Source organism: Urtica dioica, chromosome 7 (genome assembly GCF_054948205.1).
Source record: "Urtica dioica subsp. dioica isolate 48M chromosome 7, U.dioica_male_clone48M_v1_H2, whole genome shotgun sequence".
Classification (NCBI taxonomy): Eukaryota; Viridiplantae; Streptophyta; class Magnoliopsida; order Rosales; family Urticaceae; genus Urtica; species Urtica dioica.
This window is the reverse complement of record NC_142762.1, coordinates 38680108-38706594: the sequence shown is the minus strand read 5'-3', so window position 1 is coordinate 38706594 and position 26487 is coordinate 38680108. Positions and strand designations below refer to the sequence as shown.

The 26487-nt window shown below is 34.8% G+C and overlaps 5 protein-coding genes and 1 non-coding gene across 10 annotated transcripts; 3 read left to right on the top strand and 3 right to left on the bottom strand.

The window, feature by feature from the left end:
* Positions 1–3548: 3548 nt before the first annotated feature.
* On the bottom strand, positions 3549–6651 carry LOC149391399 (ABSCISIC ACID-INSENSITIVE 5-like protein 3). Its single transcript, XM_089621107.1, has 3 exons — positions 6006–6651; positions 4630–4701; positions 3549–3800 (listed from the first exon to the last, which is right to left on the bottom strand). Exons 1-3 carry the CDS (start codon positions 6549–6551, stop codon positions 3723–3725), a joined length of 696 nt encoding a protein of 231 aa, XP_089477233.1. The 5' UTR covers positions 6552–6651; the 3' UTR covers positions 3549–3722.
* A 6005-nt stretch (positions 6652–12656) lies between these two features.
* LOC149391398 (transcription factor TGA7-like) lies at positions 12657–15367 on the top strand. Of its 3 annotated transcripts, none has more exons than XM_089620994.1 (9): positions 12657–12822; positions 13109–13173; positions 13281–13518; positions 13590–13649; positions 13731–13784; positions 13880–13957; positions 14045–14389; positions 14479–14706; positions 14800–15367. In XM_089620994.1, exons 3-9 carry the CDS (start codon positions 13336–13338, stop codon positions 14950–14952), a joined length of 1101 nt encoding a protein of 366 aa, XP_089477120.1. In that variant the 5' UTR covers positions 12657–12822; positions 13109–13173; positions 13281–13335; the 3' UTR covers positions 14953–15367. The 3 variants fall into 3 exon arrangements, with proteins under 3 accessions (XP_089477120.1, XP_089477118.1, XP_089477119.1); XM_089620992.1 differs by having other exon boundaries at positions 12658–12822; positions 13725–13784; XM_089620993.1 differs by lacking the exon at positions 12657–12822 and adding an exon at positions 12869–12887 and having other exon boundaries at positions 13725–13784.
* A 1066-nt stretch (positions 15368–16433) lies between these two features.
* On the top strand, positions 16434–17933 carry LOC149391397 (Chaperone DnaJ-domain superfamily protein). Its single transcript, XM_089620999.1, has 5 exons — positions 16434–16871; positions 16960–17034; positions 17137–17276; positions 17370–17507; positions 17583–17933. The coding sequence occupies exons 1-5, from the start codon at positions 16598–16600 to the stop codon at positions 17793–17795; spliced, it is 840 nt and encodes a 279-aa protein (XP_089477125.1). The 5' UTR covers positions 16434–16597; the 3' UTR covers positions 17796–17933.
* On the bottom strand, positions 17835–20722 carry LOC149391396 (phosphopantothenate--cysteine ligase 2-like). Of its 3 annotated transcripts, XM_089620997.1 has the most exons (11): positions 20567–20722; positions 20375–20454; positions 19715–19861; positions 19502–19625; positions 19371–19415; positions 19189–19277; positions 19045–19097; positions 18907–18966; positions 18712–18813; positions 18299–18418; positions 17835–18215 (listed from the first exon to the last, which is right to left on the bottom strand). In XM_089620997.1, the coding sequence occupies exons 3-11, from the start codon at positions 19854–19856 to the stop codon at positions 17988–17990; spliced, it is 963 nt and encodes a 320-aa protein (XP_089477123.1). In that variant the 5' UTR covers positions 19857–19861; positions 20375–20454; positions 20567–20722; the 3' UTR covers positions 17835–17987. The 3 variants fall into 3 exon arrangements, with proteins under 3 accessions (XP_089477123.1, XP_089477124.1, XP_089477122.1); XM_089620998.1 differs by lacking the exon at positions 20375–20454 and having other exon boundaries at positions 19715–19885; XM_089620996.1 differs by lacking the exon at positions 20375–20454.
* On the bottom strand, positions 20677–20748 carry TRNAW-CCA (transfer RNA tryptophan (anticodon CCA)). The gene has a single exon. It is a non-coding gene; the product is annotated as a tRNA-Trp (tRNA).
* Positions 20749–23240: 2492 nt separating this feature from the next.
* KOM (Rhomboid-related intramembrane serine protease family protein) lies at positions 23241–25459 on the top strand. Its single transcript, XM_089620991.1, has 6 exons — positions 23241–23748; positions 24091–24254; positions 24378–24541; positions 24623–24903; positions 24997–25123; positions 25202–25459. The coding sequence occupies exons 1-6, from the start codon at positions 23366–23368 to the stop codon at positions 25319–25321; spliced, it is 1239 nt and encodes a 412-aa protein (XP_089477117.1). The 5' UTR covers positions 23241–23365; the 3' UTR covers positions 25322–25459.
* Positions 25460–26487: the final 1028 nt, after the last annotated feature.

Sequence of the window (26487 nt, the reverse complement as noted above, 5' to 3'; positions counted from 1 at the left end):
TAAAATTACTTAACACCGTATACAAATTAATTCCTAACAAATATAAACTAAACATACAATACACAATATACTAATTACACATATATACATTATACAATATACAATAAAATCTATACAATATATATATACATACAATATATAAATACTTAAACAGAAGAAAAAAAACTACTAACCTGGGACTCGGAGAGGGAGCAGGTCACGGCGGAGACAGGGACTCGGGATAGCGGCCCTGCGTCGGAGATGAAGTACCCGAGTGGGGCTCGGCCGAACAGGGCAGCGCCGGAGCTGTGGTCGGAGGGGCTCAAGGCCAAGGGGCTGAGCGCACGGCGAGGTTCGGAGGGCTCGGGACGTGGCTGTGAGGCAAAGAAAGAGAGAGAGACATTCAGAATTTAATAACCAACAAAAATTTCAGTGAGTGAGAGGGAGAGAGAGAAATACCGGTGGAGGTCGCAGTAGGGCAGACGGCAGAGAAAATCCGGTGCAGAAGCGCGCGGAGGTCGTGGTCTTAGTGAGACAGAGAAAGAGAGAGAGAGAGAGAGCTTTTTTTAAAAAAACCGGCCAAAAAACTAGAGAAATACCGATGGAGGTCGTTGTAGGGCCTACGGCGGAGAAAATCCGGTGGAGAAGCGCGCGGAGGTCGTGGTCTCAGTGAGGCAGAGAAAGAGAGAGAGAGAGAGAGAGAGAGTTTTTTTTTAAAAAAAACGGCCGAACAACTGGAGAAGACGAAGTGCAGAAGATTTGATTTTATACAAAAACCTAAATCACAGGTGCGACTTTTTCGCATCCGATGGATCTTTCATGTGCGACTAGTCGCACCCGATAACTTATCAGGTGAGACTAATCGCATCGGATGATATTAAAAAAAATTAATTAAGAAAGCCACGTCATAACTGAATGAAAAAAGAAGGGGGAGAATTGTCCCGCTTAAAATTTTAAACAATCATGTGCGACTTTGTCGCACCTAAAAGTTTTTTTAACTATCTGCTGCGACAAGTCGCACCTGATACTCAAAAGAAAAAACAATTTTAGCGAAATTTTTTGGACTTCTGGGTGACAATCGGGTGCGACTTGTGGCACCCGAAAGTCATTTAGATGCGATATTTAGGTGCGACTAGTCGCATCTGATAGTCATGCGCATCAGAAAATCAAATTTGTAGTAGTGTACACATGTAAACACTCAAATCATAAGATGTTCAATTACAAACGTGATTTTAAGTGATTACAATGAATAATGTGGTAAAGAATGATCAGAAAATGAATACAAATTATGCACTTATTAGTCTTCCCCCGTTTCTCCGGTGAAATGGTCTCTTTTCCGGCGGCCACTCTCCACGCACAATGGCGGTATCTTTTTTCTTCTTCTTATTTTCAGGTAATGGGTTGTCGACTCCAGATTTACCACTTATGTGTTCCGATTTTTCTTTAGTTTCGGTTTCGGGAGGTGTTGGAGGAGATGGTCTTCCACACTGGCAACGCCTATTTCTCAGAGACAGTAGTTGTCGCCTTCAACACCAGTTGCGGGGTCAGGAAGGTGATGCTCACCATCAAAACCATTAGCCAGATCCTTAAGGTGGTGGCCATCTTCATTGCTTTCGGTCGGATCTCGGATATGGCGATGGCTGTTTATAATGGCGTTGGCCAAAGAACGCCAGTCGTTCTTACTGACCCTTCGCCGGATCTGATGAAGGAGATGTAGGTGTGTGACATGACGTTTTTGTCAAAGCACATCCTTATTACTAAGTAATAATACCGTTTTAATTAATTGAATCCAAATAACACCATCTTAATTAATTTAATTATAAGAATATTACGCATTTCCTCTTTTGTCCATATATTTTCGATGCCTTTTTAAAAAGAGATTTGTAGCTAACTAGGCCACTTTAAACATGTGATTTTGGATCTAGCCTACGTTTCGCAATTTTTAGGGATATAATCAAATGGCTTATGTGGCAATAATTAAGGTCTGATTTGCCCTTATTTATTAACAAATTCGTCACTTTCTCTCTCCTATTTTTTTCAAATAATTTTTTTGCATCAAAACTTCGTATCTTTCTCATACGAACTCGAAAATTGAGTGATTTCAGATTCTTCAAATTCGTGACGTCGAGATCTTCAAAAATAGACTCATTGTGTTTGATGAAAAATTACGTTTAATGCATCATATTTACATTTCCATTTTATTTTTTTGATAATTTCAAAAAATTTCAGTTATTTTCATATTTAAGATAGTAACGAGATGTTTCTACATCTATGGTATTAAACATGATTTTTCATCAAACACAATGAATCTATTTTTTAAGATCTTGACGTCATGAATCCGTAGGATTTGGAATCACTCAATTTCGAGTTCATATGAGATAAATATGGTTTTTTGAAGTTTTTATGTAAAAAAAAAGAGAGAAAATGACGAATTTGTTAATATTCTAATGAGTTGTTAATATTCTAATAAATTATCAAACTATTATATTCCGGTCTCAAGACCTATTAGAATAAGAGTTCATTGGGAAAATAGTTAATTTAAACGTTTGATCTTGCTAAATGGTTAACGTTTAGTAAATTTTAGGTAAATAGTCACTTTTATATATTAACAAACGCAAATCTTAAGTAAATAATCACTGTCATATGTTAAGTCACGTCATCATTTGCGATTATTTACCTAATATTTATCAAACTTTGACTATTTAACAATATCAAACGTTTAAGTTGATTATTTTCCTAATTTTTTGTTAGAATAATTAAAAGGATACGTTACACATGTGAGTCTACGTTGTGTCGTAGTGTACTTAACGCGTTGTGGTTCTTGAAAAGATCATAATTTCTTGGTTCAATATCCAATTTTCGTAAATAGATGGCCGTTGGGAAGTTCATTGAAAATTGTATGTGATAATGCAAATAAATAACAAAAGAAATCTTCCACTTACAATCCCAAATCATGTAGAAGATGACGCCTCTTTGTTTGTCTTGTTCAAACTTCTCCAAAAAGCATTTGAATTGTCTTCAAATCTTTAATTTTGTTTCACAAAGCTCCAAAAACTATAAAGACGTGTATAAAATCATTGGTAGTATAATATTATTTTCTCATTTCTCTCCTCGCATTAAATTGCCCAGAACCTCATAAGATAGAAAGAAAGTTATTTTTTCCAACTATTGTTCGACAAGTTCAAACGAAATCAAAACAATATGAAAATCGCTTAGAACCTTAAGAACAGATAAATTGATCGGATTTTCATTTGTAGCTATAAGATCCCGGGAATAAGTCGCGTATGTATCTTTTCCCGGCTGGGGTTTATTTTCGTGTCCCCAATTCCGAGGATTAGAGATGCGACAAGTCGCATCTCTAATTTTGTGGGTCCCGAATCTTAAGACGCAATTTGTTTATGAAACAGACGCAATTTTTTGTCCTATGTGCATTTTAAGATCGAGATGATAAATATCATTCCCTTTTTATTGTATAATCTATCTCTACAACTTAACTAGACCTAAAAAAAATTCAATATATGCATGTAGTTTACCCCACCAAATAGAATTCTACTTCATCTACTGTATAAATGTGTGTATTATTAGACGCTCTGTCTCATATAGCTTTATTTCTCAACAGCTACACGAATTAAAGTAAATAAAGGTATACTCGGAAATAGGGAAAATACAAAACTTCCCTTTAGAAGAAAAATGAATGGATAAATAAATAAATTGACCTAAATAAGTTGATGAAAAATGAGAAGCTAAAAGGTGGCTGAGTTACTCCGTCGCAGTTGGATGTTTGGAGGCACATTTTCTCTCGACAATGCTCGTGTTTCCACCTGCAACATGCCAAAAAAAAAATATTATTATTATAATAATATGTCAATTTAATGTGTAATTTTTTTTTATCATGTAAATAAAGATACATTTTGTTATGGGTAATACTAGTATATATATAAGAACACAAAACAATAATATGGGTAATACTAGTATATATATTTATTTTTTATCGTAATTAAAATTTAGAATAATTGAATCTTGTCTTCTAAAGCAATTAATTGACGTTATCAATTCTGAATATGTAAATTCTACAAGTTTGATAATCAATACAAAACTACTGAACAGTTAATATATACAGAAGATTTTATGCAATCTGCATAGCCTTAATTGTTAGGTCATTTATTTTTATAAAAATACGTAAGTTTCAGTTGGTTGATGAAAAGAATATAGAGATCAATAAGAACATAAAAAATAATATAAAGTATTATTCTATTAGAGTTATTAAAGTTAAGTACTACTCTGACTAATAAGTCAAAATCACTAGTATACATATATATATATATATATATATATATATATATATATATATATACACACACACACATATATATATATATACATATATATAACAAAATTGAACTAATTTGACACAACCAACAAAAGAACTTTTGATCATGAGACTTTATACAGTTAAACAAAACTGAATATTGTACTATAACAACACTATGACCATTTAAAACTTTTGTGAAGTCCTATTACCATAGTCTATTGTTCCTCGGATTTTAAGTAAAATTTAAGCTTTGCATTTCTGTATAGTAGTCAAGTTAATAAGTAATACCACAAAAATAAATAAACAGAAACAAATATTTATACATTTGTATGACTTACGATTTTCAATTTGAGCCAGTTGTTGGTTTCCTGCAATCGAATCACTTGCTCCTCTAGCTGTTTCGTATGAGCCTATAAAATATTTTAAATGTTAATAAATTGAATCAGAAAATGAGAATTGCATGCCAACATTCTAAATCAATGAATTTAAAAAATAAAAATAAATAAATAAACCGCACACTAATTTATTTATTTTTACATATAAAATGAATCATATAGCGAGCCTAAAAAATAAACACCTAAAGGTATTGCCACCTTCCAGAACCGAAATATGTTGTATGAATATAATGGTGTTTATAATTTTCAAAATAATCAGACTTCAGATTATAAATGGTGATCTTATAATTCAGAAATCGACTTTAATTTAGAATCAAAAGCTATAGTTTTAAGTTCACTCTGTAATTTTTTTTTAACAAAAATTAACTGACAATCATATAGTGATAATGGTACCCAGGGACGAAAGTAGCTCGGGCCCAGCAGAGGCTCAAGGCCCCCCCTCAAAAAAATTTACCCTCCATTATAAATTGTTACCCTTACCCTTGGTGTTTTGAATAGACAATTAATTTAAAATTAAGTGAATAATATTGTTTGTTATACATACCTTTTTTTTGTTGTTTAGCGTAAAAAAACTCGTGAGTAAAATATTATTATTTGACTATACAATGATAATGATGAAATTGATTTGTTTTAACAACATATTTAAACATAATATACAAGGGTATATTTTAGAATTTTCAAGGTTTAAAGTCTAAAAACCATATGAATAAAGGCTAAAATCAACATAAATGATAAACAAAATGTTCAATTTCGTATGAAGATTAACACGAGGGATGATCATCAGGTTTTAAAAATATTGTATACAAATATAGCATTTCATAAAAACATATATCATATATGTGCAACTTTCGCAATTAATTTTTTCAACCTACTTAAATACTATTCGCATAGGTAGCGACGTTACTAAAGTTCTCAAATATTAAAGTATACAGATATATAGTAAAATATAGTGCATTACATAAAAAATAAAAATAAAAAAATAAAAAAAAATTAGCAACTCATTTTCTGATTAAAAAAAATTACACTTGATTGACCCATAAACTAGTTATTAACAATTTTGAAGGTTCAGCAATTTAACAATATATACAAGAAAAAAAAAAACCTTATCTTTCAAATTCAATCACTAGCCATTGTCATGTATTCCCGCCAATTAAAAAGCTAGCTAAAACTACTGAGAACCTACGTTTAAAAACAATATATATATATATACATATATATATATATATACATATATATATATATACATATATATATATATATACATATATATATATATATATATTTATATATTTAGAATGTTTAGGGTTAAGAAATGAAACCTGTTTTCTTGCCCTAGACCTTGCTGCAGATTCTCGGTTCTTAATCATCCTCTTATGCTTCCTCTCAATACTCTTTTCCCTCGAATCATCCAAACACCGTCGCTTCTTCTCCGCACGTGCCGATTCCACACACGGCGACGCCGCCACGTCACCGCCTACGTGGCACGGGCTCACAATCTCTCCGAACGATGCGATCTGCGTCGGGTGGAACTGAGGCGGCCAGCGAAGATCCAACGGCTGAGATCCGTCCACGGCGCCGCCGCCGGATCGGACGAGGAAGGGATCGATCGCCGCGGCGGAGTTGGATATGATTGGGTGGTGGTGCTGGTTAGGGTTTATGATTTGGGGGTGAAATTGATTTCGGTGGTCTGATTCGGTGACTGAGAGAACGCTTTTGAGGATTTCGTCGCTGTAGTGGACGGTGTCGATTGAGTGTTGTTGGTGTTGGGCTACGAACGGTTTCATGGGATCCAAGCCCTGAGCGTTGTTCGATGACAACATTGCTGTATATCCCAACTGGTTTGATTTCTTGTACCGTACTTGCATATCGGATTATTATTGCAATTTAGCGATTGATTAAATCAGCGTGAAATATGCAAAGAGAGGAAGAGAGAAAGGTTTTAAGATATAGGGGATAAGGTTTATATATAAGTTTTTGGTGACTGAAAATGTGACACTATTTGTTGCTAATGATCCTATTTTATGTGACACGTATACACTCTTGCGTTCTAAGTTCTAACTGCCACAGCTGATTAAGATGCTAAATTTGTGGAGAATTGATAAATGTGTAGACTCAGCTGATGTAATTATTAATTTATTGCTTGGACGCGCATTCGGTTTTTTAATGGGATGTAATGTATGCATATTGAAAAGGACAAAAATACCAAAGTTTAAGGATAGGTATAAATTTGTAAAACTTTCGATTTCTGTTAAAATTTAGACTAATTTGTCTTTGATGGCTTCGCGAGTTAAAAATCATTAATTAACTGGCCGTGCGCTAGAACAATTAATCCGCAACCACATAAATCTTAACAACATAATCAAATAAAAGAAAAAGTTGCGAAGAATGTGACAATTATGCTTGGGCCGAAAACGGACTACCCGGATTTTCATTGCTGAAGCCCAAAACGAAGATGACAAACGATTAGTCTGATCTTAATAAGCACGTCTATAAATACTGGATTTTATGATTAGAGCAATGTTTTAATCTTATCCAAGTGAACGATGAAAATATCTCGGCGGATTATAAGATATTTTATAATATATCGTTTATGTTGTTCACGTGTCTGTTATGTGTGTAAAATTGGTGAAAGTTTTTAGTAGGGAATATTCCCTGCGGTGTCGCTATATACTATATAGGCTTTAAAAATTAAACCGCAGTGATCAACCACGCGATCACATGCTAATTAACTCTTTTTTTGTTTTTTTTTTTACTCGGAATAACTCTTGACATCTTAAAGTAAAGATTCCTTAAGAAGGAATCGTACGTTAATATATGTAATTTGAGTAATTCTCGGACCAACAAAACAAAGATAAGCATCTAGGTTATATATATTATATAATTAGTTGGATGAACATGCAAAGAAAATAATAACGTGAGAGCATATTATAGTTTTTTAATCAGCAGTATATCGAGCAAACTAAATATGTTATTATCATTATTACTGTGCAACGGTAGATCAATCGTTGATCATTTTCTCTTTGTATAAAGTAAACTTTTAGATTTGTGTATTTATCATTAACGGCGTTATTGTTGAATCTTTAGCTCTCTCTAAACTTGCATTTATCAATAAGAAAAAAAAATATTATTTATTACCTTACCAAGTCAATACATCGAAAAATTGTTTTGTTTTTAGTGAGAGACATATATATATATATATATATATATATATATATATATATATATATATATATAAAAGAAGTTGTTAAATCAGTGGATTGTAGAAATCATCCAAACCGTCTCATTTAATTTGTATTATTATTGCAATAAAATCACACACGCAAACACATGTGTCGCCCAAATAATATAATGTATGTAAAGTGAGTATCGATTCTATGGAGACTAATAATTCTAATATTTAAATTAATTTGACGCGAATTGATTCAAAAAATTATGACAGAGTGATTATTACGATTAAATTAAAAAAAAACAAGTAAAAAATCAATCAAATTAGTTTTCTTATGGCCACGACTTGACTCTCCCTATTTGGTCTTTTGTTGCCTCGTTCTTATGTTACCAATTTCACTATTTCTGAAATATTCACTATCCTCTCTTGAGTGCTCTAGCAAACATATGCAGAATTATTATTATCTCGGTTTCTAATCTTATTAAAACAATCACACGCATATAAAAATAAGATAAATTTTGATTGTTTTTGCAAATTCATAACTTTAAATTAATTATTTAACTACGAGTCACGTCTGTCTTTCCATATATACGAGGATGAACCATATATATGATAGTAGAAATTTAGAACCCCTTTTCCCCCATAATTATTTTCCTATAAGAAACCCTAGAAGATATATAATGCTCGTATAAAACGAAGCTCTAGTAAATAAAGTTCATTGTTTTATTTGAAGTTGAAACACTATATCTGTGAAAAGAAAGGCAAAAAGAGAACAAAAAATAATAATTAAAAGTGGTGGATCTATGAAAAAGCATAATGAGTGGGAATGTATTCATGACATGCAAGCAAAAGAGGTGACAATTTCTCTTTCCTCTTATTATTGCCTATTTTCCCCATTTTATTATTATTATAAAGGTCATAAGATTTTTAGATGATGTTCAAAAATATAATCTTATTCGGCGATTAGGATTCTAACCTTAATGGTGGAGAATCTGGACGCAATTCCACGGTGATTATAATTAGTACTATAAATAATAAAAGTACTTCAGGAATTCACACTCAAATGTTTGTCACTATTCTATAAACCCTTGAATTAGCTAGGTTCGTTAAAATATTAGAAGCTTGGTCTAGACTAGAATACATAGTACATTGCTTCATTACTTTTAAGACATGTTGGGTCTATTTTTTCTAGTCAATTTTCTTTTGCCATTTGTACACATCGATTATATAGTTCACAGTCCGGGTACTTTTGAGTTAGCTTTTCATAATGAAATGAGATTAAAGCGATTAGGCAAAAAAAAAAAAGAGTTAAAGAGAAACCGATCAAGTTAATTAGTCTAAAATAAAATACCCTTTTTAGTAATTGCGTGGAAATGAAGATTCATTTTATAATTAATTAGCCGTAAGTTTGTATTCTATATTGGTAGATAGACTAAAGCATTTTATCTTATTAATATAATTATCCTAAGAACTTAAATTCAGATTTGTTTTGCGATAAGCACTAGGAAATATAAATATCACTAAAGATCCCATACGTGATGGGAGGGATAGGAAAGAAAGATGCCATCAACATTAAGTAAGGCAATTTTATTTTATTTTTCTCGTAAAAAGTTTAAATAAAAAACAAAACCAACTTGAAACACTAATAAAGCAAAAGTTAGACCCTTCAATCCTCTCTCTTTCTTTAGAGAGCCCTTTTAATGGACCTAATTTTTATGTCCCTGAACTTTTTCTTAGCTTTATAATAATTAATAAACAAACCTAGTGATGCAAAACTAACCTTATTAAGAAAAATCAAATGTAAATTAATGACACAACATCTCCACACACTTTCTTGCTTTATTTTAATGTACGAGGGCGATATCGTATCATATTTTTGTAGTTATTACAGTTTAATTGAACCCATTAAGCAACATTACTATATGTAAAAATAAAATAAAAGATAAAAAAATAATTATGTATATAAAGCGAAATTATACGTCAAATCATGCGCCAATAATTGGTGATCACTAAATGGAGGTCATGTAACCTAAAACGCCTACATTTTCAAGTGTCATAGCATCGCTGGTACGTTCCAGGTTTGAGTTATCGTTAAATTCCGATAGCGAAATGTACAAAATCGTTAAATACACGTAAAATCAGGGATTACCGCATCATAGAATCCCGTGATGCGAAAAATTAGTCTCGACCCAATTAAAAACTTCACAAAAATTGGGGTTTATTGCAATTCTAAATAAAAATATAAATAAAATAAATAAAAAATAAATATTATGAAAAATTATTTTATATTTATTTATTATGGAAAATATACCGATTTTTTTATCGGAAATCCACTTTAAACCTTTGCGGTAAGGATTACACCCATAAAATTCGAGTCGCGACACGATAACAGTAAAAAAGTATTTCAAACTTTGGGCACGTTTTGCCCACTAGACTAATGTAGTTTTTCTTTTTCTTTTTATAACACAAATATATAAAATCTCGAACTCTCTCTATATATATATATTTTTTTTCCTGTTTTTCTCTATATCTTAAATGCTAAGTTGACGAAGCATATTTTCGCCTGACGTGTGTATCCACAGTGAGGACTCATGTAAGTAAAAAAAATTGAAAAAAAAGAATATTTTGTGCGATATGCCAAAATATATTTGTAAGTTTGTGGCAAGTGGCACTATCATTTTTCCTCCTACGGGTAGGACATGTGATCGAATTTCAGAGGCATCATTACTCATATTTATTAAATTCTAGTAGCATAATAGAATATTATATTTGTCAAGCTCATCATATTTGTATATATATGCTCTTGTATCATTGATTTAGGCTAATAATGCCCTCACTCCAAAAAAAAATGTATAAGCAAAGTAACAACACAAAAACAAATCCTTCATATGAGTCATAAACCATGAATTTCTTTATCTTAACCAAAAGAAGTACATGCTATGCAACTATATATCTTCTACAGTCTTCTGATTGTAAATCATTTCAATTTTTATACGTTAAAATATTTGTTTCTTCTTACTACCAACAATAATAATAAATAAAAAAGAAGCGTCAAAGACATGAACAACTTGCTTCAAAATCCAATTTACACACATGCATGCCTTTTACGTTTTTGGGCCCGGTTTCAACCCTTATATAATTGATATAAGAAAAAGTAGCTCCCACTTTATATGCATAATTAATTTTCTTTTCATTCATATATACATATATATATATACATATATATATATATATATATATATTTACAAACACAGTAGAGAAATGTAGTGGCTACTTTTGAACGTTACTTAAGGTTGGAGGAAGAAGGAAAGCAATTTCGGATGATGGATATATTTATTATTTTACCAAAGTGAGGGACATGTTCTTAGATACCAAAAGAAAGAATTTTGTAATTATTGGTCTTTGATCTCCTGCCACTAGGCATTAGGGGTTGGAAGGAAAAGCATGCAATAGATATACATGTATTATGTATATATAGGACATTATTTTCGTGAATTGCTTTGTAGTACACACACATATAGAGACGTACGTGTCTTTCTTTGTGAAAATTCTACTATCCAAAGGAATATATGGATCTAAAACACTATTATTATAAACTGAAAAAAAGTTACCTATCTTTCTCCGAAAGCTATTCTGTGCCTAATTAAGGTTTGGTCGGTAAAACTGAAGGACATTTAGTGCCGGTAAATATAAACCAAAATCACATAGCCCCTATTCTTGGAATATATTTCTACAAAACTTGATTAGGACACATATTCTTGATTTTTTTTTGTTTCCCTTTCATTGTTTATTATAATCACCCTAGTAGCGAAATACGTACTATAAACTATTATATATATATATATATATATATATATATATATATATATATATATATATATATATATATATATATATATATATATACACACACACACACACACAAATTTAGTTGCTTATTCTTTGAAAGCAACAAGTTGCTATAGGTCGATATAATGATTTTCATTATTATTTAATGAGTGCACAAATTACTTTGATCATAAAGTGTTGTGTCTAATCCTTACGATATTGATTAACGCTTCAAATCATACAACATGAACTGCTAATTAGTAGATTCTATATATTAAATCTGAAGATGTACTACGCTTAATTATCTATCTATCTATCTATCTATCTATTTATTATTATTATAGCATTATTTTTCTTCTTCGTAAAGATTTATTAAGGGGTCATAATGATTGACATGACAAATTTCCTTTTTCTATCTTCGAAGAAGACGTTGTTGGAGATGACAAATTTCATGAGCAAAAATAAAGAGGAGCTTGGAAGATAGTAGACAGATTGGACACGTGTAGGGTCGGCGTTAGATCACACCACAGCTGACACGTCTGCCTATATCCTTGGGCTGGTCCCACAACGCACCTCTTTTTCTCTCTCCCCTCGCAAAAGCAGCTCCGAACCCCGAACTGCTACGTTCCCCGGCCGCTGGGTCACCCACCAATCAGGACCATCCACGTGTCACGCCCGCAATCTTGACCACCCGTTACGCCACCCGGGTGACGTAAACGTTGATGCCAATAATTTCATCTCTTCTCTCTCCTCCAAATATCGGTTTCAAAGAAGTGGTTTATATGATATGTCGTTCTGTCTCAGTGGGGACATGAATAGGCGCAAAGAAAGAAGTGAATTATTTACACATAACTTTGCTTTTTTATTTTTTATTTATTAATATTTTATTGGGGACCGGCTTTATTTACTTATATAATTCTTCACTTCACTATCACTCGTCTCCATTCCATTAAATTTTTCCAACACTTCAGGACTGTTCAGTATTATCACATTTACTCTCCGCCTTTCTATGCCTATTTATATATAGTTTATAATATACATCTATCTATTTATATATATATACAAAGAGAGAGAGAGAGAGAGAGTACTGGTCCCAAATATTACTTCTATGATTTTTGTGTTTGCATATTACGTATCGCAAGGTCAGTGTCTTCATATTCCTCTGCTTATTGAATTGGTGTTTTCATTAAACAAACACAAGTCTAAGGTTTCGTTGGCTTTATGAATTTCTCAGATACATAGTTTGGAATAGTCTGTCATTAGTATTTCATCTCTTTTCTCTTCTTTTTTTTTCACATTATTATTACTATTATTATTGAACACTTTCATATTTACAGCCATTAAACCAGATTAAAAAAAAGGAGTGGATTGTTCAAGAGTGAGCCTATAATTGATTAATTGTGCCTTTTTCTTCTTCTTCTTTTGCAGCCATTACTTTTTATAGTGGTTGATTGAGCTCTCTCTCTTTCTCTTTCTAGAATATTTTCTAAGAGGTAATAATGCTTATTTTCATCTTCTCTACTTTCGTTTTAGTACTCTTACAACACAGAAGAATCAAAACAGATGCTCATTGATCTCTATGTCTATGTTTGATCTGCAGTAAAAGCGTTAGACAGTGACAAGATAAGTAAGAATAGTGGATGGTTGGTATATGAATGAGCTCTTCTTCGTCGACTCAGTTTGCACCGTCGAGACCGATGGGGATTTACGAGCCGTTCAGGCAAGTCGTTCCGATGTGGAAAAACGCCTACGAAAACAACAACATCTTGTTCGCCTCCAACAACGCCACTTCCACAATTCTTCATCAACCCAATAATGCTCATCATCTACAAAACAAGGTAACACTTTACTTTCCTCATCTTATATATATATATATATCCTTTTTAACACTATTTAAGTTCTTTGGCAGGTCGAATTCATTCCTTGCGAATCGCCCGAACAAGAAGGGAACACCCTCTCCGACGATAAGGTGACACAAATTACTTTTTATTTATTTAGTGATATGGTTTTCGTGAGCTCGTAATTAAGATATCTTGGTGTAAAGGTGCAGAGACGGCTTGCCCAAAACCGCGAAGCCGCTCGTAAAAGCAGGTTGAGGAAGAAGGTAAGACTAAAGATAGGACCTTTCGTAATCGCTATTCCAAGTCTCCAAGTGAAAGGTTCAACTTCAATCTCACCAAATGATTGTGTCCGAATCAGGCTTATGTCCAACAACTCGAATCAAGTAGAATGAAGCTTGCGCATCTAGAGCAAGAACTCGAGAGAGTCAAGACTCAGGTATTTAATATAGACGATTAGCTAGGTCTTTATCTCTCTGATTGTCAATTGGTTTTGAGATGAAACTCTGCTATATCACGCTTTCAGGGGGCGTACGTGGGTACTAATAGTGGGGCATATGTTGGCAATGGTGGGGGAGTAGGGCAGTGGAGCTCGGGGGCAACAAGTACATTCGATATGGAGTACGGGTATTGGGTGGAAGAGCAACATCGACAGAACACCGCGCTCAGGGTGGCCATGCAGGCTCAAGTGAGCGAGGTTGAGCTGGGGATGCTTGTGGAGAGCGGACTCAACCACTACTACACCCTATTCCGTATGAAGGAGGAAGCTGCCAAGTCAGACATCTTCCACCTCATGTCCGGCTCTTGGAGGACCTCAGCCGAGCGCTTCTTCCTCTGGATCGGCGGTTTTCGTCCCTCAGAGCTCCTCAATGTAACAAACCGCTCTAATTTAAATCGAATTCATATGCGTTATGTGTCAAATGCGAATCTCTATTGATGTGAATTACTTTTGGAACATAGGTTGTGAGGCCGCACATAGAGCCATTGAGTGAACAACAAAACGCAGGAGTGAACACGCTCATGCAGTCGTCTCTGCAGACAGAGGAAGCTTTGACACAGGGGATCAACAAGCTCCACCAAACTATTGCACTCAGCATGGCTTCCGACCCAGCCATCGAAGGAGGGTACGAGTGCCAGATGGCAGCTGCGGTTGAGAAGTTGGAAGCCCTCGAAAGTTTTGTCATACAGGTGGCAATTTATGACATAAGCTTTTCATTTTCTTGGAAAATAAGTCGTGTCGTCTCTAGTGTTAATATGCGTTCATTTGGATGGTGAAAACAGGCGGATCATCTTAGGAAGCAAACGATGAGGCATTTGTCTCGGATCCTAACTCCGCATCAAGCCGCCCGAGCCTTGGTAGCATTGGGAGAGTTCTTCCACCGCCTCCGAGCGCTAAGCTCGCTATGGGCTGCCCGGCCCCGTGAACCGACCTAGCTTGCTTTACAATTTTATAGTTTACCATATCATTATTGGTTAGCTAGAGAGGAGGTGTTTTAATCTAGCATGGATATTATATATATATATATATATATATGTATGTGTGTATATATATATATATGTGTGTGTATATGCTAGACGAAAAGGTGCTATTTTTTGTTGGGTAGGCTTATCTCCAAACTATAAGGTGCTTTGTTCTGCTTGAATGGATTTAGTGGTAGTACTAATAGCGTAAAGATAAAAAGTTGTGTAAGCCCAAAAAAGTCCAAAAGAGAAGCAAGTTGGAAGATGAAGATGGAATGTATAAAGTAAATGTCGCGCTTACCACTCCTTTTTCACCGTGTAAAGTGTAAACTTAGCTGGTAAAAGTAAAACCACCCAGCAGATTAAATGTATAAGACTATTCATAGCTGCTGCTAGTTTTCATCTTTTTTTTTCATGCAATTTTGGAAGATGACAAAAGATGATTAGTGTACGTTAGGGAAAGATTTATTCGAGGTTGAAACTAATTGAGAAATACAACGTGAACACTAAACAAGCAAAAGATTTTTTCATAAGTTTATGGTCGTAACAAATTTGCAACAGAGAAATGAATACAATTTTCCCCTAAGGTGTACTCTATTATTATGGTCATCAGTAATTAAAATATAAAAGTGAATACAATTTGCCCCCAGACCCGGCTCAACTATAAGGGTGGTAAAACTTTTGCTTTAGGTCCACTCATAAAAAGAGACCTAAAAAAAATTGAAACCCATACTAATTTGAACAAAATAAAATAAAAATTTTGACAATGCAAATGTCTAAGTGTAGACCAAATTAAAAGGCTAAAAGCTCATTTGCTAGCAAAAGACAACACAAAGCCCATTAATTTTTTAAAATTTTTAATCTTTTTTGTATCTACCTTTAATCCTTTAAATTTTCCACAATTCTCTATACTATTTATTTTTTTACAAAATGAAACACTACTTCTCCAATTTTTTTTTTTTTTTTTTAAAAAAAACACTACTTCTCCTATCTTTATAATTGCTTTTATGATTTTCACTTATAATTTCTCTTGGTTTTGCCTTTTTTTTTTCACTTTATTAGTTTACCCCTTATATGTTGTATTTAAATTAGTATTGTGTGTGTGATAAATTGTTGTGCGATGCCAATTTTTTTTATTTGATTTGAATATAAGCAAGGGCTAATTATGTAAGTAAAAAAATATGAAATGAAGAGAATAAAATTTAATTCCTTCTCACAAAGAGTTCTTGTTGATTGTAAAAAAAAAAAAAAAAAAAAAAAAAAAAAAAAAAAAAAACCGTAGTTTTGAATTTCGCTTTAGGCCTCGGAATCCATTAAGCCGGCCATGTTTGCCCCCAAGTTGAATTTTATTATAATTCTTTTTTTTTTTTTTTTTATAACTTTTATTAATTTGGCGGGGAAATAAATCCCAACCGTCAAAGCTATCTTCCACGAAAATTTCCCCGCTAAATAAAACAATTAATAAAATAATGGAAAAAAAAAACCCAGGAGATTCAACTGAATTTAGATTCTTCCCAACCTCTTCTGTTCCTTCACGTCTTCAACCTTAGAAAACCCAAATTGATCACAGCTTTCTTTCGAACTCAGATCGACCTGTGAACGCAATTCTCTTCCGAACATGAGCAATAATCTCAGAAGTATATGTAGACCCCACGGCGTGTTCTTCTCGTCGTTCGCGTGTTGCAGACACCAGCTTCGCTCTAGGGTTTCATTTCGGAGCCCTAATCCTAACCCTAACCTTCACGGCAAGGCTCGTTTCTCGTCTTTGCCTCTGTTCGATTCGCCGGGATTTTGCGCCGGATCGGACCGGTGGTTTCGCATGAACAATCAGAGAAGGAGTTCGGTCAAGGCCTCCAATTGGACCGGTGTCAAATCTCCCTACGAAACTCTCGGTACTACTCTCTTTTCTGTTTCCCATTTTCTCATTTCAAAGATCAAAACTTTTTAATTTATTTATTTATCTATAAATCGGGTCTGCAGAGCTGGAGGGCGACGCCGACGATGAACAGATCAAGGTTTCTTATAGACGCTTGGTCAAGTTCTATCATCCAGATGGTAATTTGAGATGTTAATCCGTTGCTGAATATGGTGAATTGCGATCGGATTAATCCGTTGCTCAATAGATTAGACCCGGGTTTTGTTTTTCTGTGTGGCAAGTGTACAACGGTAAAGGAACTCTCGAGGAAGGAGAGACCGCAGAGGCGAGATTCATAAAGATTCAGGCGGCTTATGAGCTTCTTCTCGACAGAGAACGACGGAGACAATATGATTTAGACAACAAAGTCAACCCCATGAAGGTAATTATGACATACGGATGTAATTTCGGTTAAATCAACAGAAAGGAACATTTGGCTGATTTGGGGTTTTTTTTTTTTTTTTTTTTTTTTAAGGCGTCTCAAGCTTGGATGGAGTGGCTGAAAAAGAAGCGAAAGGCTTTCGATCAGCGCGGTGACATGGCAATCGCGGCTTGGGCCGAGCAACAGCAGAGAGAGATGAATCTCCGTGCTCGTCGGCTTTCGCGATCAAAGGTATACTTTTTGGCTCTCTTATTATCCTCTGTGAGAAGATTAATGCTTTTTTTTTTTTTTGGGAGGCGGTTTTAGGTTGACCCGGAAGAAGAGAAGAGAATCCTAGCGAAAGAGAAAAAGGCTTCAGCCGAGTATTTTCACAGTACCCTAAAACGGCACACACTAGTCCTGAAGAAGAGAGACTTAGTGCGAAACAAAGCGAAAGCAAAGGAAGAGAAGAAGAAACTCCTTGTCCAGCTTTTAGCTTTAGAGGGTCTTGAGCTTGACACAGATGAAGAAGATCTATAAACAGAACAGCCTACTCTGCTCAAATCTGTCAAAAGGGTCATTTTATATTATTTTATTCCCATATACTGAAATCCATGTAAGTTGTACATATCAGTACACCCATGAAATCCAAAGAAAGGAAATGTGAATCATTTGCCACATACTGAGTAGAATGTGAATCATTTCAAGTAAAATTCATAGATCATCGGGTCATCAGAGAGACTCGATATACGCCGAGTGCCTCTGGACTAGAAGCCGAATAAGGGGATTCTCGACATCTTCGAGAGCACCCTCTCGCCGAACCGAAATATTCCCGTCGTGTGTGACAACCACGACCTCCTCTTTGCGGCTCAGTAGCTCATTAGCCACGACCATGTTCATCTTGTACTTCCTCAGAGCCGCGCCGGCTTTCTCCAACAAAATCTTTGTGTCCGTCTCGAGCTGATGAATCGAAACACGGTCATGTGAAATGGTTGAGCCGAAAACAAAAAAAGAAAAGAAGATGGCTTAGAGTTTAATCCGACCTTGAAAGAGACGCAGAAGGCTTGAGGAGCCCATTGCGTCTTTAGCACTGCGAGCATTTTGGGAACTTGAGTCAATTGCATGTTTAGAGGACCTGATGCCGATTGAATCTTATGCTCTGCCTGCAAAAAAAAAAAAAAAAAAAAAAAAAAAAAAGAAGTCAGCACTTGACTGATTTCATATCGAAAGACCCAAAAGCTTCGAATTGCAAGAGTGATCGTCAAACATTTGGAATCTTTTCCTCCAAATTATTTCCCTTTCACAACGATATTTATTCTCTACCAATCCCTTTATTTATATGCTAAATTAAATTCAAAGTATTCTATATTTAACCACTATCTACTTATTATAATATCCTCCATATCTAAGTTCCTGATAGCTATTTGGGCGATTTGACTCGAAGCTTTTTGCGTACCATGGTTTCCCAAGGGACATAGAAGTCGGAAACTGCAGCAGCTAGGTAAAATACTGCGTTCGGTCCAATATTGTTCATCAGTTTAGTAGTCATCCTCAGCATCTGGTGCAAATTTCAACATTGAATAGCAATAAGAAAAAAAGAAGAAAAGAAAATGCAAATTAAAGCAAATCATAAGCAGGTTTTTAGATATACCTGAAGATACTCGAATATGGTTGTGAATGGAAGCTTCAACAACAGCCCTTCTTCTACTGCCTGCATAATATACCAATAAACTAACAGATAAATAAAATAAAATAAATATAAAGAGAGTTGAAAAATAGTTTTCCATACAGCACGATGCTCGGAAATGGCTCTTTTAACGGCTTCACGATGTGATTCCCGAACTGAAGACACAATAACCAACCTTAGTCGCAGAGATAAACCATTCACTAGAGATAAACGACCAATCGTATATCGCAAACTATGTATACGTACCTTGGATATCCGATTCTTCACCGCACACCTCGAAACATTCGAGCAGCGGATCATCAGGAAGCGACCTGCAATACGGCTGGCAAGTTCCCCTACACAATCACATCGCTTTTCTTTTTGTCAATACGAAAATTCACATAAATAAGTACTGTTTCTGAAGCGAATTTTCAAAATAACGACTCTACCTCCGATACAGAAAGATAACTGCGTATCCCGCGTTCACAAAGTACCTGCAGTCTCACAAATATTATTACAAGAAAAAAGAAAGAAATAAAGGTTCAAAATTAGAATTCTGTTTAGTTTTCCGAGACTTTACTCGGTGGACGCGGCTCCTCTGTGGCCGGAGCTGAAATTGTCGATGTACCGAACACACCGTTGCTCGAGCGGGACCGTGGTTCCGCCAGATGTCACACAAACAACCCTCCTAGTTCCTTCCTTTCCTATGTTCACAAAGGTACTAAATTATGGGACATACAATTTACCTGATTGAAAAGATTGTTTCCATTGTTGCCTGAAACCGCGAACTTGCCTGAGTTCCTTTTGATAAAGTTCTCAACTTTCTGGCTGATATCATTACTGCTCTTCAGAGGAGGAGCCGAACTAAAGAAGGTCTCGATTTCCTTGTCGAGTGTGGCTTGATTGCCTTCTTCCGATCCATTCTCGAGTTCCATTTGAGCTGATAATTCATGTAATCAGATTCCTGAATATATTGTATTCCAGAGAATACATGTTCTTTTATTTTTTTTAATGACCATGAACTCTCTTATTTTATTCTTGCTTACATATATAAGCGCAATCACATATTAAGAACGCATTGATGTCAGATCACAGAGTAGGAAAAAATATAAGCTAAATGTAGCAATGTAATAATGCTTCTCGGATGATACAAAAAAGTTTACAAATAAAACTAGAATAGTTGAGATTAAAAAAAAAGAAGAGAGTAAACTAAAACAAAACCCAAGAGCATCACTGAGATCTCTCCAACGTCTCTCCAACGTTTAGGAAACAGAGTGACACTTTTAGTATGTTTTGTAATTCTTTTTTTTTTTTTTTTTTTTTTTTTTTTTTTTTTTTTTTTTTTTTTTTTTTTTTTTTTTTTTTTTTTTTTTTTTTACTTTTAGAATAAACCGATCGAGTACCAACAGAACAAGATCGTCAATGATTAAAAAAATTGAATTATTTTTCATACCACTAGCACATTGACGATGTTCAATTTTTATTTTCTCATTCGCATATTCTCGAACACTTGGTAGACAAAAAGCGGATCATCTCCAAAACATGAAAGGGATAAAGAAATTCAGAGAAAGAAAAGCCAGAACAACAGCAAGAATCAAAAGGGGAAGACGAGAAGAACAGTAATTCAGACAGAAATCATACTTACCCGAATCTTGATACAGCAAAGACTTTGCAAAGAAAACGAAGAATAAGATAATTATAGGTGAGTTTTAGTATTGAAAAATGAAGTTCCGGGTATTTATTTGCAACGGGGATTGAACCCGACGTGAATCGAACACGCAACCTTCTGATCTGGAGTCAGACGCGCTACCATTGCGCCACGGATCCGGGTATTATAATTTTTGGTTCTAAATTTAATTAACCGTGTATAGTTATACATTAAATTTGCTAAATGGAACTCGAGTAGAGTAATCAATCAAAAATATAAATTTGTCAAAATAATTTATTTTTAATTTATTTTGCGAAATAACCAATAAATCACATTAATCAAGTTGATCGACAAAAATACTCTTCATTTTAATATAAAGTAATTAACAAAAATAAAATAAATAAATATAAAACAATACAATAATAACTCTTCCATTAATCGATTAAAAAATTCTCAAAAAATATTATGAGATCTTCGTCATCGATCTTCACCGCCGAGTCAATTTACCATCCATCTCGAGCCGCCGATTCTCCGACCTGAAACACAAAGCCTCCCTCATTTCATCGCCTCCACCTCGGCCCGCTTTGTCCGAAGCAGTGACTCCATAAAACACGCAGGCTCGTCGTCTTGAGCTACCGCTTTTCGACTGAAAACGCAGAGCCTTCCTCGCTTTCGCCGCCTCTGAATTAACACTAAACAAATTAACAAGAAATAACAGGGTACAAATTAACAAATAAAACACAAATAAATTGAAATAAATTAAAATTAATATTAAAAAAACCTGATTAACACAAATAAACCTTTAAATCATGTAGAAATCATAAAAAAAAAAAACATAAATAAACACAACTATAAAATACTCATAAATACCTAAAATTAATTTAAAAAAAAAGAAGAAGAATCAGCCAAGTAGTTAATAGAATCAAACAAACCTGATTCCATATACAAAACATATCTTCCTTGTTGTGCCGAGTATTCTTCAACATCTACGAGCAGAGCATCCAAGTCTTCCTCGCGAACCTTATCGTGTCCAAATCGCCATATTCGCGTCTAGTCTTGCGGCAATGATTCTTCGACATAAGTGAGAGAGCATCGCGCCTAGTCTCGCGCCAAAAGGCTTTTGCTGGCAGTGAGCAGAGCATCAACCTCCTCGCAGACCTCAATGTCTCCGAATCAGCCTTGCCGCGCTGGTCCTGCGCCGAAAATTCTTCGAGGAAGGTTGTTGTTGTTGTTAGGTTTCTAGCGTCGGAGACGGACTCCTCCGAGATCCACTACAGCGGCGCTAGGGATCCCAAACTCGACGAGCCTTGTTTTGATTTGTGGCGATTCGTTTTGCAACAAGGTTTCATCGTCTTAATCCTTGTTTTCATGGAGTATTTTATTTGAATGTACCAGAATAGAAATTATGATTGAAATTCTCGCAAGAGAGAGAGAGAGAGAGAGAGAGAGAGAGAGAGAGAGCTGTTATTGTAGAGATAAATAAGGAATTCAAAGTAAAAAGCAAATCAAACATAAAGAATATTGGTTGTTGACTTCTTCTTTTTGTGTATTTCTAAAAATAAAACGCAACAATCTCAGCAGGGTTATTTTCGACCCTCAATTATTGGCTGAAACGTAACGTCAGGGAATCTGGCTATTTCTCAAAACATTTTTAAACGTTGGCTATTACACAATCTCAACGTTTGAGGTTGGCTAGCCCATGTAATTCCCTAAAATTAGGTTAATTATACTTAATTAACCATTGATTATATTAACAATAATTAATAAAAAAGTTTGTCCAAATAATTTCCGTCTATTCACAATTAATGGGAGAGATTTACTTGAAAAAAATAACAATTAATTTCTATCAATAGAATAAGTGGCTAATTAATTAAACGTTGGCTATTTAGCTAATAACAAGTTTCATGTGACTTAGTTGCTTACAATTTTTTTTAATTAAATTTATGTTTCAGAAGAATCGTATGTTCACTGATTTAGCTTAATAACTAATTTCAAGTAATGAATTTGTAAAATAACTGGGGTTTGTTTATAATTAGTGAAATAGCAACAATCAGTTTTTTTTTTTAAATTGACCTTAGGGTTAAGTTTTTTTGAAAGAAACAAATTGCTTATAATAATCGTAAAAAAAAAATGTTGTTAAAAAAAATTGGCAATGTTGTTTTAGTTAGTTTGCTAAAAATTTAAAATTTTAACTACTTTGCTAATCAATTATTTTTAAATTGTTATTTTGTATAATTTTCACATGAGTATCAAGTGTCGGATATTAAAAAAAAAATCCTAAGTACTTATTTTAATGTTGAAAATGGATTCAATAAATTAGTGTTTAGTATTATAAATATATCAATTCTTCAGCTAAAATTATATATATATAAAAAAGGACTGACAAGAAAAAGCTGAAATAATAAGTGGTTTGTGTATATAAACAAATCATGATTATATTTCATCAAATGAGAAATTTGGTTAACTTTATGAGCATTTAATTTGACTTGATTAGCGTTGTAATTGTAAATTAGTCAATCTCAGCTCTGTCTATTAGTAACTCATTTGACACATCGTGCTTCTTTTTCTTCTGCCAAAAATTGTCTTAGTCTAAACATTTCCCGCCAAAAATAACTCTCTCTCTCCCTCTCTGGCTATAAATCCGGCCACACTACGTGTCAAAACCGCCTCACTCTCTCTAGCTCTGTTTCTCTCTCTCTATTCTTGGTCCACTGGACCAATCAAAACCATCCCTAACCTTAGAAATCGCCGACGCTTCTCCATCATATTCTCGCCGGAAAATCACCGGGATCATCAATGACGGAGGAGAAAGCCGGAAAATCACCGGAATCATCAATGACGGAGGAGAAAGCTCACTATCCGAAGATCCAGACGGAGATCGACATCAAAGATCCTCCCCCGCCGCCTCCACCGCCTTTCACTATCGCCGATGAATCAGCCGTTCAAGAACTCTCCTTCTTCAAGCCCCGATCCCCAACGAAGAGGCGTCGCCGCCGCCACCGCGGCGACACGTGGATTGTTTCGGTGTTTATGATCCTGCACGTGGCGGCGTTCGCCGTCACGATGTTCGTCAATGATTGCTGGCGAAACTCCGGCGGAGACTGTACGCTCGGTGCCCTAGGAAGATTCTCGTTCCAGTCTCTCTCCGAGAATCCTCTTCTCGGCCCTTCCGCTTCTGCGTGAGTCCATCCTCGCTCGTTTCTTTAATTAAATATTTGTTTCTTGATCGGATCTTTGACTAATTCGTTTTCTTGATGACGATTGATTTCGAGTTCTTGAAATAAGATATGAATTTAGGCATAAAGTTCGTTTCTTTCTAGCTCAGTAACTACATAGGAGGAACTAAAAATAGGAGTTTCATTTGGACTTTTGGAACTTGTGATTCTACTTCTTTTTGACTGATTAGGCATCTAATTAAGTAATCAAAAGATTTAATACTAAGCTCTCTGTATCCCCTTCCCAAAACAAAAAAAAAACAAAAAAAACTCGGCTCACTGTAAACTATTATTGAACGGTAACAGATTAGACGAAATGGGGGCTCTTCGGCGGAGATTTTTGACCCACGACCACCAAACTTGGCGTCTTTTCGCTTTTCCGTGTCTCCACGCCGGAGTAATCCACCTCATCATCAACCTCGGCGGCGTTATTCTTGCAGGGATTCACTTGGAGAGAGAGTTTGGCCCATGTAAAAAACACAAAATCTCTATTCTCTTTCCTTTTCATGGCTTCGCAACACAATCAAAGATGTCTAGTGTGCAAGTCTTGAACTGAACTAGCAAATCACATGTTTGTGTTGATGATTGGACAGTGAGGGTTGGTATTATCTATGTCCTATCTTCATACGCCGGTACAGTGGTGGCTTCACTATTCGCTCGAAACGACCCGGTTGTTGGATCATCCAGTGCTTTGTACGGACTGATTGGAGCGGCGCTTTCAGAGCTGACTCACAACTGGAGATTGTACACCGACAAGGTCATTCGATCTTTACTTATCCATTTGTCGTTTATACCAACAATCTGACACCTTTGGTTTCTATTCTATGCAAAATCTCAGTTCGCGGCTCTGGCATCGCTACTAGTCGTCTGCGCAATCAATCTAGCTCTTGGTTTCTTACCATTTGTCGACAATTTCTCAAGCATCGGCGGTTTCGTAGCTGGAGTTCTTCTCGGGTCGGCGCTTCTGTTAAGCCCTTGTCACCAGACAGCCCAAGTGCCTCAAGAAAAAGGAGAGTTATTCAAACACAGTGACGAAAGCTCGATTAAAACGAAATTGAAGCAGCAACTCGACTGGCCGACCCTCAGGACTAGCGTCCCTCTCATACTCTTCTGTCTCATGTCAGTGCTAAATAGTCACATTAACTTTGTTTCCCTTTGAACATGAGACGAGAATTTGTTAGCCTGATTCGAATATATGTCTTGCAATCGCAGATTCGCGGGGAGTCTAGTCGCTGTGCTGCACGGGGTCGACATGAACAAGCACTGCAAATGGTGTCGATATGTCGACTGTGTTCCTGTAAGAGGTTGGAGATGTGAAGACAAAGTGAATTTCTGTGAGGTAGTAAAACGAATCACATGAAGTGAAAGTTGTTATATATCCGGTGGGTGAGAGATTTATGTTTTTTTTCTTGTGCAGACCATGGTGAGCGATGAAGAGTTGACCTTGACTTGCTTGAGTAATGGGAGATTCAGGGTATTGCCTTTCACCAACATGTCGCAGTCTCGGATGGATGACCTTTGCACTCTCATCTGCTGATTGGATTTGGTTCTGTGATTGTATACAAGAGAAAGACCTGTCAATAGTCGTTGATGGGTACAAAGCAAATGTAATATACACTGTGTTGTGTACTTGTATTACATATACTGTAAAAGAGAGCGAGATGTACTAAACTGAAGGCCAAATCAAGTAGTTTTGTGAAAATTGATCTCCGTATCCTGTTTGATCATGTTCTTTAAATAAACAAATAATGCAAAGACCTTCCATGAGAAAACGGGTAAAAAAAATGCGAGATTAAAAAAGGTCATTTGACAAAATACAAATCCGCGGACAACCAATGAGAGAGTCATAAAAAGGTTTACTGGATCTTTATTTCTTAGTGACCAAGACAAGTCCGAAGATCCCGAGGAAGAAAGCCAACACGTTAAGCCTATAGTTCGTGTTCTTTCTAATCGAATATTCTTTTTATGAAATCATGGATACCTTTAAATGTTCCACTTCAGTTAACATTATATAATTCATGTAAAAAAATGTGAAACTCCATGTGATGGCTTTTTTGAAAAAACTAATCGCAATAATAACACGTGACAGTTTTTATCCCGGAAAGTTGTGAATAATGTTTTAATTTTCTTGATGTTTGCAAATTCTTTTAAAATATTTGTCTTCTGTTTTATGCTCTATTTAGTTTTGTTCATTGTTTATAATTTCATTTATAAGGTCTTTGATATAAACATTGTTGACATATTCTTTGAAAATCTTTTAAAATATAGTTGACATAATCTTCTCGTACGAGTCGGTCCGGTCATACAACATTGTGTAAAAGTAAACAAATTAGTGAGTCTGAATATATATATATATATATATATATATATATATATATATATATATATTAAGATAGACTTACAAAATCTTCAAGTTATATATATTTCATATTTTTTTTGCACTGTCAATTATATTTTTAAACTCAATTTCTTTTCTGTCTCTTACTATCTCCATTTTCACTTCTAAAAAATCACATTTAAGATGAAGTTTAAAAATGTATTTTGGACTGCGGGTGGCCAGAGATCAGTGTCCATCTACGATATACATTTATATACATATTAAATAACTTCTAAATTATTGAGTATAATTGACATTTGAAAAATAAAACAAAAGGTGAAAGCACTATTAGTTATATTGGCTATAAGTGTTTAGTAAAATAATTT